This window comes from Ranitomeya variabilis, chromosome 6 (assembly GCF_051348905.1).
Source record: "Ranitomeya variabilis isolate aRanVar5 chromosome 6, aRanVar5.hap1, whole genome shotgun sequence".
Classification (NCBI taxonomy): Eukaryota; Metazoa; Chordata; class Amphibia; order Anura; family Dendrobatidae; genus Ranitomeya; species Ranitomeya variabilis.
The window spans coordinates 415,438,224-415,454,272 of NC_135237.1; the positions used below are offsets into that span (position 1 = coordinate 415,438,224).

Here is a 16,049-nt window from a genome sequence, read left to right on the forward strand (position 1 = left end):
CTCTGCCACTGGTTCATCATCAAACCCTACTTTAGATATATAAAAATGTCCACTAGTAGGCACATAGAGATTTAGGTATTGCTATAATTCCCAAGTAAAATTATGTCTCTTACTCACTTCCTGAACTGGAGTCGTTCCAACGATGTCAGCGATGTCTACAACCTACTTAAAAGACTGGATGGTGAGAGCGCCAACAAGCAGGAAAAGAAATCTTTATTAAACATGAATGGCAATCTCAGTGACAAACACACTGCCAAAAGAGAAGAATGACAGTCTGGGCATAGAGCATGTCTGACAAAGATGGACGTAGGCGGTGCAGAAATATGTGTGATTATGTAATAAATTAATGTGTGAAAACGATAAAAATATAAAGTCCTCCCTGTCACACAAAACGATATAAAAATTACCTCAACACCATAAGAAATGAAAAAATGATGCCTAGTTTATCCATCATGAGCAGAAAACTGCTTAACTCCTTAACGACCAGAGGTATTTCAGTTTTTGCATTTTCATTTTTTGCTCCCCTTCTTCCCAGAGCCATAACTTTCTTATTTTTCAGTCAAAATGGCCATGTGAGGGCTTGCTTTGTGCGGGACAAGTTGTACTTTTGAACGACACCACTGATTTTAGCATATCATATATCATGTACTGGAAAATAGGAACAAAATTCCATATGCGGTGAAATAGCAAAAAAAGTAGAATTCCACAGTTTTGGGGTTTTTTTTACCATGTTCACTGAATCTTAAAACTGACCTGCCATTATGATTCTCCAGGTCAGTACGAGTTCATAGACAACAAACATGTCTAGGTTATTTTTTATTTAAGTGGTAAAAAAAAATCCAACATTTGGTAAAAAAAAAATTGCGCCATTTTCCGAGACCTGTAGCGTCTCCATTTTTAGTGATCTGAGGTTGGGTGAGGGCTTTTTTTTTGTGTGTTGAGCTGACGTTTTTATTGATACCATTTTGGTGTAGATACGATCTTTTGATCGCCCATTATTGCAATGTAGCGGAGGCCAAAAAAAACTAATTCTGACCTTTGAATTTTTTCCTCGTTACACCATTTAGCGATTGGGTTCTTTTTTATATTGATAGATCGGGCGATTCTGAACATACTGTAGCAATACCAAATATGTGCATATTTGATTTTTTTAATTTGTTTTATTTTGAATGGGGCGAATGGGCAGTGATTAGAATTTTTATATTTTTAAAAACATTTTTTTTTTACTTTTTGCATGCTTCAATTCTCTCCATGGGAGACTAGAAGCTGCAATACTTCAATCGCCTCTGCTAAACTCAGTCTATAATGAGATCGCCTGTGTGTAGCAGAAATGCTCACTTGCTGTGAGTGACAACCACAGGGCGGCGCTCATGGAAATCTGGCAATGACAACCATAGAGGTCTGCTGGAGACCTCTGGTTGTCATGCCAACCCATCGGTGACCCGTGATCATATGACAGGGTCACCGGTGGACGGGATTAGTGACGCGCTTACGGTAAGCGCGAGTGAAATGCCGCTGTCAGAGATTGACAGCGGCATTTAACTAGTTAACAGTGTCTGGTGGATCGTGATTTCACCCACATCTGTTGCGGGCACTTGTCAGCTGTGTAAATCAGCTGTCATGTGCCTGGAAAGGTGCGGGCTCAGCTCCGGAGCCTGCACCAAACAGGAAAAGTCCCGCATCGGCATACTATTATGCCCAGTGTCGGAAAGGGGTTAAAAGGTGACAACTTTATAATGAACAGACAAGATCGCATCATTTGTCAAAGGCGCTAGACACAGCCCTGACGCCCCTTTCATGCCCAGTGATCTCTGTACAAGACAAAGAGCATAGAATTCGGAGTCATCTCCAGACTGTAGCTTCCTATGTCTATGTAGCTGCAGTAAAGCATATCTCTGATTGCTGCTAACATAGCAAGATGGCTGCCTCCAAGAAGGCATACAGAGAACACAACACAAAAAAATCTACAATGGAAAGATAAAAATTTTCTTTATCAGCATTTAGTTTTAATTAGTAGAAAAATATAGATGATACATAAACTTTATGCAGACTAAACTTCTTTGTAGTTAATTGGATGGTCTCAGTGATTTAACAAAGAACTGTCACAAGGTGAAAAGTTTCCAGTTTTTGCTCTTATTTTATTCTCGCTACTCCCCTAACTAATCCGTTTTGTGTGTTTTTTTTTTTTAAATCCTCTATACAGTTCCGGAGATATGGGCCTTTTAATTTCCCACACATTTTTATGGTCTTTATCAAAGGGGCCTTGCCTTGAAGTACTCTCTGAGGACGTGTCTTTAGGGTGCACTGCATTTTTACCCTGTAAGCAACACCCCTTTGAAAAACACCATAAAATTATCACCAAATAAAAAAGGTCCATATCTCTGGAACCGTATGGCAGGCTTATTAAAAAACACTCAGAGGAGCAGTGGGAATCATCTGTTTGGGGCTAGACGGCACATGCTATACACGAAAATCAGTCGATTCAGCTGCCTTTTCTCCTACGTGTATGGACACCTATAGAGATAAAAGCAAGAAGGAGGAGAAAGTTATATAAGGCAGATCAGTGTGTGGCAAGGGGAGAGAGCATCCAAGAGTTCAAGGAGGGCATGTCAAACAAAATGTAAAGAATACGATTGTAAAAAGAGAGGAAAGCACATGCAAAGTAGTCTGCAGGAGGAACAAAATCACTTAGGCTGTGTACAAGTTTATAGAGACAGTAGTTAAATTAGGGCAGACTCTACATGGGAAATCATATACCCGTCAGCATCAGTGCCTATAAGCACAAGGAAAATTAGATCCTGCACTAATACTGTCAGCAGTGACAAGTACGCAGCTTGGAAACCTTTTCTGTGAAATGTTCTGGCACTATGAACATTGTCCTCATTGGTATCGAAGGAGAAGCCCATTTGCTGACTGAGTGGCGATACAGTGTTTACAAGCGTCACTGCGAAGTTCTGTGGACTTCTGCCAAGCTAGTTTTTCTAATAGAGATCCAGGTAGTTTAGCCACTGTACATTATATGTATTGCAATATTCTGATTTTGTTGCTTGTCACTTGGACTTATTAGTTACAGAACTCTATGCAGTATGTAAATAGTCGCGTTAAAAGTATGTAAGTCTCACACATGGCTGTGTGTATGGAGGTGTGCATATCTCCTGGATTGAGTGACTTTGCTAAAGGACTAAGAAGCTGAACTCTAAGCCAGGCTTGCTAACCAGCACTATTGTATGGACTTGTTGCTTTATGTATTATTTTATGCTGGACAAGGACTGTATTTATTGTAATGTGGTTTATGAGGACTGAAATAAACCAGCCAGACATTAAATAGAAACGGTCCCTGTAATACCGCAGATCGCTCCCAATTGAGTAGCATTTCTACATTTGGTGTTAAAAGTGCAAGCAGCAATTCCAGTGAACAGTTGTGACTGGTACAGAAGAAGGAGCAACGTCAGTCAGCATGGAGGACCTGATTAAACACCTCGTGCAAGCCCAGCAGCACCATCAACAACTGCAGCAGCAACAGCTGCAGCAGCCACAGACTCCTGGCACAACAAGAGACAAATAAGCTATTTATGCAACAGCTCCAGCAACAGAACCGTCAACAACAGTAGCAGATTGAATTACTCACAGAGGCGGTTAATGGCATGGCAGCAGCTCCGACTGCAAGGTCGGCTGATGATTTTTCTATCTCGAAGGCTGTGAGGAGAGCCATTCAGAAATTGATCCCGGGTGACGATATAGAGGCCTTTTTAACCGTTTTTGAAAGGATTGCCGAAAGGGAGAAACTCCCACCAGAGCAGTAGGCAGAAGTCCTGGCACCATAGATAACGGGGGAGCCATTAAAGGCCTACTATGATTTAGCCTTACAGGACACCAGAGAATATGTAAATTTGAAAACAACATTTTTTTTTTGCGCTTGGGAGTGACAATGTCTGTCAGGCAAAAACAGGTCCACCAATGGGCATACCACTGTGACAAACCCCTTAGCTCTCAAATGTTAGATCTGCTGAGCCTGTTTGCAGCCAGAGTCCTCTACCCTGGTGCAGATGGTAGGGTGAATGAATTGTAATGGATTGGTTCGTGCACTCCCTTCCGAACATGATGCCGACTTGGGTTGCCCAGGGAGATTCCCGGGATGTCAATGACTTGGTTAGACTGGATAAAAGATATCAGGGGGTTGATGGTTCCTTGGGTTGGAAACCCACTCCATTCGGGGGGGGGTCACAAAAGGGTTCACAGGGTTCAGAAACTAAAGAGGGGGTAGGATGTCCAAAAGTCCAAGGAAGCAGCAGAGATCATACCGAGGGTCTCATTAGGGAATGTAATTTTCTGCAGATGTCACGGCCCAGGTCAGATAGCTGCCATTGCCCCCTGACAACCAAGCAAATGCACCATTGTTCATTCTATGCATGTCCGGCCTCCAGTGTGGACTGTTCACCTGGCAATGGGCTGTAAAAGCGTTTATCAGCAAATTACTGGACTACTAGACTCAGAGAGTTTGGTGACCCTTGTGAGGATAACACTCCCTCTGCAATTGAATCCTGGGAAGAAGATAGGTGTTCACTGCATTCATTGGGATGCTAAGGACTATCTGGTGGCCAGAGTGATAATTTAGATGACCCAAGGTACTCAATACCATTAGGTTGACGTGGTCCAGAATTTATTGGACCCAATTATCATAGGACAAGACCTTGTGTTGTTTTGGGACTTGTGTGGGAAGGGTGGAGACTTTGATTGCTCTGGTATGAGATGGGTTGGCCTTAAGGAAGTCTCACGATACTTAGAGTCTGACAGGTTTCCTTTCTGTGTAATGGTGGGAGATGAGGAGGTAGTATTCTCTGAGGCCAGCATTCCTGATATAGGGGTGACTGGAGAAAATATGGGATCTGCCCAACATAGGGACCTAATTTTAAAAGAAGCATTCAATAATGTAACTGTAAATAGCATAGCAAGGGAGACAGGGAATGACACTAGAGTTTCTTATTTTATGATGAATGGGGACTTATTGTATCGGGTTACTAAGTTCAGAGAGGAAATATTGGAGAAATTGTTGGTACAAGGACCCTATAAACATAGAGTGTTGGACATAGCTTATTCACATGTTTTGGGTGTCAACAAAACCCAAGAACAAGTCAGGTGGAGGTTCTATTGGCCTGGATGTCACCAAGAAATCCTAAAGTATTGCAAGTCCTGTCATACATGCCAGGTAACCGCTCCCACCTCTCACTTCCAAAATCCCCTCATGCCTCTACTCATCAAGGCATAGCAAGAAAGGGACTCCATTGAAACTTCATGTTTGCTGGGTAAGCCAGAAGGGGACATTAAATACGTCACAATAGCGGAGACACTGTCGAAGTCCAAAAAACAGCAATGTCGGGTATTGCTGCAGCATAACCAGGACCTGTTCATAGATTTCTCTGGATGTACAGATGTCATTGAACCTGAGGTTCTGACGGAACCCCATGTGAGGGTGAATTCGAAGCCCTACCGAATTCCAGGGGCCCGCCGAGAACTGATCTCCAAGGAAGTAAAGCATATGCTGAATCTCTGAGTCATCGAGGAATCTAAGAGAGGGTGGTCTAACATGATTGTCCTTGTTCCAAAATCCAATGGAGAATGGAGATTCTGTAATGATTATCAAAAGCTGAACGAAGTCTCCAAGTTCGACGCATACCCGATGCCGCGTGTCACTAAGTTGATTGAGAGACTTGGACCGGCAAGGTTCATAACCACCTTTGATCTAACAAAGGGTTACTGGCAAAACCATGTCACAAGAAGCAAAGGAGAAGACGGCTTTCTATACACCAGACGGATGCTTCCAATATGTCTGGATGTCATTCGGACTACAGGGAGCTTCGGGCCACCTTCTACAGAGTCATGGACTGGATCCTCGCACCTCATAATAATTACGCTGCAGAATACCTGGACAATATCCAAACCATCAGGTCAGATTGGGGAAGTCATCTAGGAAAGGACCAGGTGGTGTTTGATGCTCTCAGGATGGTGGGATTCTCTATACATCCAAAATAATGTGTCATGGGGAAAGAGGAGGCCACATATCTTGGATATGTATAAGTAGATGTGAAATCAAACCCCAGATCAATAAAATGGATGCAATGCAGAACTGGCTGAAACCACTCTCAAAAAAGCAAGGCCTTTCTGGAAATCGTGGGGTAATACAGGAGGTTCATTCCAAACTTTGCCCTATCTTTTAGGGCAGAAATTTAAATTAGTGTCAGACCATGCCTCACTTAGGTGGATGAGAGAGGAAAAGGGGAAAATGCTTGTGTTACCCCTTGGTTTCTAGCCCTGCAGGATTTTCTCTTCCATGTGGAACATAGATTCGGGAGTTACATGGTAATGCCGTTGCCTTTTTGAGAAGTAGAAGAATTTGCCGAGCCTACAGCTTTAGGCAAAGGGAGTAATGCTTTAGTACATATAGGACTAAAATGGATTAATTGGCCATGAAAGTTTGAATGTTAGCAGCTGAAGAGTTAGGAGAGACTGCTTGTTGAGGCTCATTCTCACATGCGAGAAACTCGGATGAGTCTCGCACGTCAATACCCGGCACTGCACCCTGCACTCGGATCGGAGCGTGAGGCCGCATAGCAATACATGCAGCTTCACGCTCCGCTCCTGAGTGCCGGGTGCAGTGCCGGGTATTGATGTGCGAGACTCATCTGAGTTTATCGCATGTGAGTATGAGCCCTTATATCTCCACCCCTGGGTGTGGTTGACTTTGTAAATTAAGAGCTGTTTGTCTCACACATGGCTGTGTGTATCGAGGTCTGCAGATCTCCAGGATTGAGTGGCTTTGCTCAAGGACTATGAAGCTGGACTCTAAGCCAGGCGGGCTAACCAGTACTATTGTATGGACTTGTTGCTTTATGTTTTATTTTATGCCTGATAAGGGTTGTATTTGAGTTGCCTGTGATGTGGTTTATGAGGACTGAAATAAACCAGCCGGACTTTAAATGGTTACTGTGATACCTCAAATCTCTCCCAAGTGAGTAACAGTACAGGTAATACTTTTCTAGGTTATAGAGGACCTTTCATTGGATTTTTTTTATTTCATTAAACTGAGTACCGCCTAAAATAGCCATTGATTCTGGAACAGTTTCTCTTTTTCCCTGTGCCCTCTGTTTCACATTTGTGCCTCCAAGTAATAGAGATGAAAATGTTCCCTTTCAACCAACTTAGCATAAACCACAAAACTTCTTTGTTGGCGTTTGCTTTTTCTCCTTTATGACAGAAGTTCTGTCATAAAGTATACTCCCAAGTTGGTTGAAGGTAAAATTTGCTAATTGCATTGCATAATCATTGCATAGCTCTGGGCAGAGGAAAAAAAATCCAGAATCAGTGGAACAGTGAAAATCGGAGGAGGTACTCAGTTTAAAGTAAAAAAATCCATTGAAATGTCCAGTTTAAGTAAAGTCATAAAATTATTTGTAAAGAGTGGTGTATGACACAAAATTCATATTTGGTATACCACTGCCTATATATTCATAAATCTGAAGGTGGAGCCAACAAGATTTAAGTTAATGTTGTAACAAGCCATGTAATGCTCCTCTGGGAATTTAAATATACAAATAGCTTATTCAGAGAGGAAGAGGACTTGAACCTCTAGTGCTTTGCACTGATGAGGGGCAAACACCCCAATTCACTTGTCCACAAATGGAGTGTCTGGTTTGGATTTTGATCCTAAGGGTACCGTCTCACAGTGGCACTTTGGTCGCTACGACGGCACGATCCGTGACGTTCCAGCGATATACTTACGATCTCGCTGTGTCTGACACGCTACTGCGATCAGGGACCCCGCTGAGAATCGTACGTCATAGCAGATCGTTTGAAACTTTCTTTCGTCATCAAGTGTCCCGCTGTGGCGGCATGATCGCATCGTGTAACAAAGGTGTGCACGACATGACATGCCCGTACGACTGTCCCGTACGACTTTTACATCGCAAATACGTCATGAAATTATCGCTTCAGCGCCGTGCATTGTGAAGTGTGACCGCAGTCTACGACGCTGGAGCGATGATGGAGCGTCACGGATCGTGCCGTCGTAGCGACCAAAGTGCCACTGTGAGACGGTACCCTAAGTCCAAAGTCATGTCGCAGTGGGTGTTAAAGGGTCAATATTGACTTTTAGGGTTGTTACATTCAATAGGTTGCAGTAGAGTTCAAGCCTTCCTCTCTGAAGAAGCTATTTGCATATTAGAATTCTTTTTTGCAACATAATGTTATCATATTGTGTGTCATTGTTGTATTAGTTATTCAGCAAGTGACAACCTGCATTATCACAGTACATCTGAGAAAGTGATCATTGGTCATGAGTTGCTCAGAATTTAACCCCTCTCTGACCTTAGATGTACTATCCCGTCGAGGTGACCTGGGCCTATCTGACCCTTGATGGGATAGTACGTCTTATGCGATCAGCCACGCTCACGGGGGGAGCGCGGCCAATCGCGGCCGGGTGTCAGCTGACATCCAGCACTATGTGCCAGGAGTGGTCACGGACCGCTCCTGGCACATTAACCCCCGGAACACTGTGATCAAACATGATCGCAGCGTTCCGGCGCATAGGGAAGCATCGCGCAGGGTGGGGGCTCCCTGCATGCTTCCCTGAGACCCTCAGCGGAACGGTATAAACGCCCCCCCCCAAAAGAAATTCATTAATAGCTGGTTTTTGGTAATTCTGACTCACAAAAATCGGAATAAAAAGCGATCAAAAAATGTCACGTGCCCGAAAATGGTTCCAATAAAAACGTCAACTTATCCCCGCAAAAAACAAGACCTCACATGACTCTGTGGACCAAAATATTAAAAAATTATAGCTCTCAAAATGTGGAGACGCAAAAACTATTTTTTTGCAATAAAAAGCTGCCAATCATAAAGATCTGCTAAAAAACCCACTATAAAAGTAAATCAAACCACCCTTCATCACCCCCTTAGTTACGGAAAAGTAATAAAATTTAAAAAATGTATTTATTTCCATTTTCCCGTTAGGGTTAGGGTTGGGGCTAAAGTTAGGGTTGGTGTTAGGGTTGGGGCTAGGGTTAGGGTTAGGCTTAGGGCTACAGTTAGGGTTGGGGCTAAAGTTAGGGTTAGGGTTGGGGCTAAAGTTAGGGTTGGGGCTAAAGTTAGGGTTGGGGTTAAAGTTAGGGTTAAGGATTGGATTACATTTACGGTTGGGATTAGGGTAAGGGGTGTGTTAGGGTTAGGGGTGTGGTTAGGGTTACCATTGGGATTAGGTTTAGGGGTGTGTTTGGATTAGGGTTTCAGTTAGAATTGGGGGTTTCCACTGTTTAGGCACATCAGGGGCTCTCCTTCGTGACATGGCGTCCTATCTTAATTCAATTAAATTTTGCATTGAAAAGTCAAATGGCGCTCCTTCCCTTCCGAGCTCTCCCGTGCGCCCAAACAGGGGTTTACCCCAACATATGGGGTATCAGCGTACTCAGGACACATTAGACAACAACTTTTGGGGTACAATTTCTCCTGTTACCCTTGGGAAAATGCAAAACGGGGGGCTAAAAAACTATTTTTGTGGGAAAAAAAGATTTTTTTATTTTCATGGCTCTGCGTTATTGACTGTAGTGAAACACTTGGGGGTTCAAAGTTCTCACAACACATCTAGATAAGTTCCTTGGGGGGTCTAGTTTTCAATAGGGGCTCACCTGTGAGGGGTTTCTACTGTTTAGGTACATCAGGGGCTCTGCAAATGCAACGTGACGCCTGCAGACCAATCCATCTAAGTCTGCATTCCAAACTGCACTCCTTCCCTTCTGAGCTCTGCCATGCGCCCAAACGGTGGTTCCCCCCACATATGGGGTATCAGCGTACTCAGGACAAATTGGACAACTTTTGGGGTCCAATTTCTCCTGTTACTCTTGGGAAAATACAAAACTGAGGGCTAAAAAAGAATTTTTGTGGAAAAAAAAAAAATAATTTTTATTTTCACGGCTCTGTGTTATAAACTTCTGTCAAGCACTTGGTGGGTCAAAGTGCTTACCACACATCTAGATAAGGTCCTTAGGGGGTCTGCTTTCCAAAATGGTGTCACTTGTGGGGGGTTTCAATGTTTAGGCACATCAGGGGCTCTCCAAACGCGACATGGCGTCCTATCTCAATTCCAGTCAATTTTGCATTGAAAAGTCAAATGGCGCTCCTTCCCTTCCGAGCTCTGCTGTGCGCCCAAACAGTAGTTTACCCCCACATATGGGGTATCAACGTACTCAAGACAAATTGCACAACAAGTTTTGGGGTCCAATTTCTTCTGTTACCCTTGGGAAAATAAAAAATTGGGGGCGAAAATATCATTTTTGTGAAATAATATGATTTTTTATTTTTACGGCTCTGCATTATAAACTTCTGTGAAGAACTTGGTGGGTCAAAGTGCTCACCACACATCAAGATAAGTTCCTTAGGGGGTCTACTTTCCAAAATGGTGTCACTTGTGGGGGGGTTTCAATGTTTAGGCACATCAGGGGCTCTCCAAATGTGACATGGCGTCCTGTCTCAATTCCAGTCAATTTTGCATTGAAAAGTCAAATGGCGCTCCTTCCCTTCCGAGCTCTGCTGTGCGCCCAAACAGTGGTTTACACCCACATATGGGGTGTCAGCGTACTCAGGACAAATTGCACAACAACTTTTGTGGTCCAATTTCTTCTGTTACCCTTGGGAAAATAAAAAATTGGGGGCGAAAAGATCATTTTTGTGAAAAAATATGATTTTTTAATTTTACGGCTCTGCATTATAAACTTCTGTGAAGCACTTGGTGGGTCAAAGTGCTCACCACACATCTAGATAAGTTCCTTAGGGGGTCTACTTTCCAAAATGGTGTCACTTGTGGGGAGTTTCAATGTTTAGGCTCATCAAGGGCTCTCCAAACGTGACATGGCATCCTATCTCAATTCCAGTCAATTTTGCATTGAAAAGTCAAATGGCACTCCTTCCCTTACAAGCTCTGCTGTGCGCCCAAACAGTGGTTTACTCCCACATATGGGGTATCAGCGTACTCAGGACAAATTGCACAACAACTTTTGGGGTCCATTTTCTCCTGATACCCTTGGTAAAATAAAACAAATTGGAGCTGAAGTAAATTTTTTGTGAAAAAAAATTAAATGTTCATTTTTTTTAAACATTCCAAAAATTCCTGTGAAACACCTGAAGGGTTAATAAACTTCTTGAATGTGGTTTTGAGCACCTTGAGATGTGCAGTTTTTAGAATAGTGTCACACTTGGGTATTTTCTATCATATAGACCCCTCAAAGTGACTTCAAATGTGATGTAGTCCCTAAAATAAAATGGTGTTGTAAAAATGAGAAATTGGTTCCAAAATTGTGCTGATGTAAAGTAGACATGTGGGAAATGTTACTTATTAAGTAATTTGTGTGACATAACTCTGTGATTTAAGGGTATAAAAGTTCAAATTTGGAAAATTGCAAAATTTTCAAAATATTCGCCAAATTTCAGTTTTTTTCACAAATAAATGCAGGTAATATCAAAGAAATTTTACCACTATCATGAAGTACAATATGTCGTGAGAAAACAGAATCATCAGGATCCGTTGAAGCATTCCAGAGTTATAACCTCATAAGGGGACAGAGGTCAGAATTGTAAAAATTGGCCCGGTCATTAACGTGCAAACCACCCTTCGGGGGTAAAGGGGTTAAAGGTGTTGTCTGGGCATAGGTCATCAATATGAAATCAGTAGGAGTATAATATGAAATCTGTAGGAATATAATATGAAATCGGTTTCTCTCGCGCATCACCCCTACTCTGGAACTCTCTACCACAACATATCAGACTCTCGCCAACCATCGAAACCTTCAAAATGAACCTGAAGACCCACCTCTTCTGACAAGCCTACAACCTGCAGTAATGACCGTTCGACCAAACCACTGCATGACCAGCTCTACCCTCACCTACTGTATGCTCACCCATCCCTTGTAGATTGTGAGCCCTCACAGGCAGGGTCCTCTCCTCCTGTACCAGTTGTGACTTGTATTGTTCAAGATTATTGTACCTGTTTTTATTATGTATACCCCTCCTCACATGTAAAGCGCCATGGAATAAATTACGCTATAATAATAAATAATAATAATAATCTGTATGAGTATAATATGAAATCGGTAAGAGTATAATACTTGTAATGTGAGTTAAAGGGATTTTCCTCTACTATGATGCACATGATGTATCTTTACAATGAGTCATTAATATCAAATTGGTAGTGATCCAATGTTCAGCACGGCCCCTCCAATCAGCTGTTATCAGCTCTGTCCTACACTGGTGATAAACTGTGTATTGACCACCGCACCACAGCTCTGTTAACTGTTTAGTAGCCAGACCAGCACCCTACGTAGGAGTAGTCACTAAACAATGTAGAGAGCTATGGTGTTTCTCCCCGTTCACGATCGTAGGACCTCCAATTTAATGGTCAGAAAAATGTTAACAGACTAATACAATTTGCAGGCAGTTATACAGCCTCCCCCCACAGACTAAAGAGTGTCAAAAGGGGCTCCATACAGTCCCTTATGTATTGTTATAGTGTATAAATACTGTTTATCTGTCATTAAATATTCTGGTTTCTAACAATAATGAGATAACAAAATGAATTCTGTTGCAGTCTACACAGCAAATCTGAAAGAGAACTCCTAAAATCAGATTTCAGCATGATGTGCTTTCTCTAGTAGTAGTAGGGTTTTTTATGGGTAGTCACATTAAAAATGGAAAAAAAAAGAAGAAACCTTCGTATAGTATATTGTTCTTTGATGAGACATTACCTAAGGGCTTCTCCAGGCTTTAAAACTAGAAGACTTTTCCTCCGTAAGATAATGCATCAATATTAGGCTGCGGGTCCTTCCCTGAAGATCAGTGGTTTGCAGCTACTGTACTTCTTGATTGTTTCTAATGGTTTCACATTGGTTTGTCCTGAATACTCCTCATAGCAGTGGTTCACAAACGCCAGGGCTGGCAGTCTATACGGAAATAACCCTTGGATGCCCAGTGTAAGATAACGGTCTGACAACTGGATAGACAGCGTTGTCACTTCTCTTATACTGGATATTAGTGCAAAGTATAACTAATAACTAATTGCCTCTAACCATTAGTATAAATCAGTGAAAAATCCCTAACTTGGTTTTAACAATTACATTAATCAAAATCTATCCACAAATCATTAAATAAATGAAATTATTTTTGGACCTAGTATAAAGGGTGAACAGAGGTGGCAGGATGTCTTTGCCCTTCTACCAAAAGCGTCACCAGCATTACGACCGTGGTTATCGCAGCACAGACCTGCAGTCTACCTTAAGCCAGTACCAGCATGAAGAGAAGCAGCACCGTGCCGCACACAGCAGCCATCTTGGGTAACTGTTCCTTTCTTATACCTGCAGCTCTTCTAACTTGTTGTTTGATGCGTGTACAGCACTAATCCCAACCCTCCCATGGAATAATCTTAGCCTTCTTTTATTCCGATCTTATAATCGAAGATTCTTTTAACTTTATATTCCTTCTCCTCCCTTGTTCTTACCTATAATCATTTTTTACAATCTGTCCCTTTTCCTTTTCTTTTACACCTACTTTTCTACATGAGCAATTTTTTGTTGTGGAAATCTAAAAACTTCAGTAGAGTCAATAATTCCAGTTTACAGTGGTGCATTACATTACATTTAGGGCTCGTGCAGATGCCCGTATTTTCAGTCCAAGTGCGATCTGACAAAACATTGAATCATGCTCGGACCAATGTTATTCTATGGGGCCGTGCACATTTCCAATCTTTCCCTTGGACAGGGTATATTCCGATCGCACTTGGCCATGCAAGTCAGTGCGTCTGTCCAAAAAATTGGACCGCACTCGGATGACATCTGAGTGCAGTCATATTTTCGTGGACTGACAGAATAGAGAAGATGGAGATATTTTTTTTCCCATTTTTTCCTCATCCGAGAAAATCACATCACAATATGATCAGATTCTGATCAGAATCTGATCAGAGTGTGATTACATAATCGTCCCTATTATCTCTGATGAGAGAAATTACTGTCGTGTGACCCGAGCCTTAGGGTAGTCTTACTTTAGACACTGAGGCCATTAAATATGCCTCAAAAGCACGGAGATCCCTAAATCTTTATTCTGAGTACCTATGTATTACATCAGGCCTGCATTACTCATCCAATTAATACACTGGCATATATTTGTCGATCACCAGTGATTAGTCCTAATTTGTGGTCAAGTTTTGTTCATGTCAAGCCTTGTTTCATGGGATGAAAAGTTCTGACCATATCATGTGGCACAGAAAATGCTTATAATTATGGTGCTCTGCAAAGTGTCATAATTACATTACATGTATGCTGCAAATATATGGCACAAATGTCCCTATCCATGTGTTGTGATATGATACAATAATGACGCAAACAAAAATTGCTTGTGTAGATCTGTCTCTACCGCTCCTTGCTTGTAATAATGCAACATGTTCCGTCAATGTTTCATGTATTTCATATATTATTTAGATCTTTTTTTAAAGTGCACTGATACCGAAGAACAGTTTTATTCCTGGATTATAGAAAAAGTCAAGTATATTCTAATTAGCTAAGGAAAAAATGACAATGTAAGACTCTTCTAGACCGCGGCTTAAAGGGTTGTCCTGTTTAATGAAGGGGGACCTTCTCCTACTGGGGTCTCCTCTGTAGCAGCGAAAGTAGTAGCTGATAGAAAGTGTGGATCTCACAGCTCATTTATTGCTTAAAAAAATGGCTGTGCATCTTCTCGGATGCCATCTAGATCAGCTCATCATGTTTGCTTCAAAAAGGGCTGTACATCTTCTCGGATGCCATCTAGATCAGCTCGTCATGTTTGCTTCAAAAAGGGCTGTACATCTTCTCGGTTGGCATCCAGATCAGCTCATCATGTTTGCTTCAAAAAGGGCTGTGCATCTTCTCGGTTGGCATCCAGATCAGCTCATCATGTTTGCTTCAAAAAGGGCTGTGCATCTTCTCGGTTGGCATCCAGATCAGCTCATCATGTTTGCTTCAAAAAGGGCTGTGCATCTTCTCGGTTGGCATCCAGATCAGCTCATCATGTTTGCTTCAAAAAGGGCTGTGCATCTTTTCGGATGCCATCTAGATCAGCTCATCATGTTTGCTTGAAAAAGGGCTGTGCATCTTTTCGGATGCCATCTACTGTAGATCAGCTAAATCATGTCCCCTTTTCTGCTATTCAATCCTGCCAACCCTTTTGATCCTGAGAAGAGTTGTCATGAGCAGCCCAGAAGTTTGCATACATAAGAAATGCAGACTGATAGGCCACTAATGGCGATTCTGCACAGAACGGGATTGGGCTGCAGCCTAGAAGAGAATGGCAAGAGATCTTTACAACAGCAGATATGAGGTAAGTAAATGCACATGTACATTTACATCATCTGGGAAAAAATCTGAGTTTTTATGACTGAAGTGACACTTTAAAGGGAATCTGTCACCAGGTTCTTTCTACCTAATCCGAGAAGAGCAGCATAATCTGGAAACAGAGACCCTGACTACTGGGCTGCTATTTTATCAGCAGGAGTTTAACACTAGAGGACTAGTAAATCTGCTGCCATATAGTCCTCCATATTCATGAGCTCTGTATAACCATCACTGATATGTCCCACCACTGATTAGCAGCTTTCTGCCTATGCACAGATTCACAGAAAGCAGCCAATCAGAGCTCAGTATTTACAGAACTGCTAGATCTGCAGCAGATAACAGTGATTTTCTCAAAACTGCAGAAAGCAGCCCAGTAAGTGGCACATGGATAGAATAAGGGTCTCTGTCCCTACATCATGCTTCTCTCAGAAGTGGTAGCAAAAACCTGGTACCAAGTTCCGTAATAGGTCAGTTATGACCTTTGACGTAATATAAGTATTTTCTTGCCCTATTACTTTTCACTAAATTGATAATTTTATATTGTTCTGCTGATTGTAATACCTATTATTTTGCTATTTTAACCTCAATTTGTTATTTTTTCTTGTTTATATACTATAGTACATTATATATTTTGTGTAATAGCTGCCT

General features: G+C 42.0%; 1 protein-coding gene across 2 annotated transcripts in view; it reads left to right on the forward strand.

Moving 5' to 3' along the window:
* Nucleotides 1–16,049, forward strand: part of MYOM1 (myomesin 1) — a 181,635-nt gene that overhangs the window by 13,876 nt on the left and 151,710 nt on the right. For both annotated transcript variants that reach the window (XM_077270304.1, XM_077270305.1), the window contains exon 2: nucleotides 13,211–13,370. In XM_077270304.1, coding sequence (XP_077126419.1) covers nucleotides 13,237–13,370 — 134 coding nt within the window. In that variant the 5' untranslated portion in view covers nucleotides 13,211–13,236. The remainder of the gene's footprint in view (nucleotides 1–13,210; nucleotides 13,371–16,049) is intronic.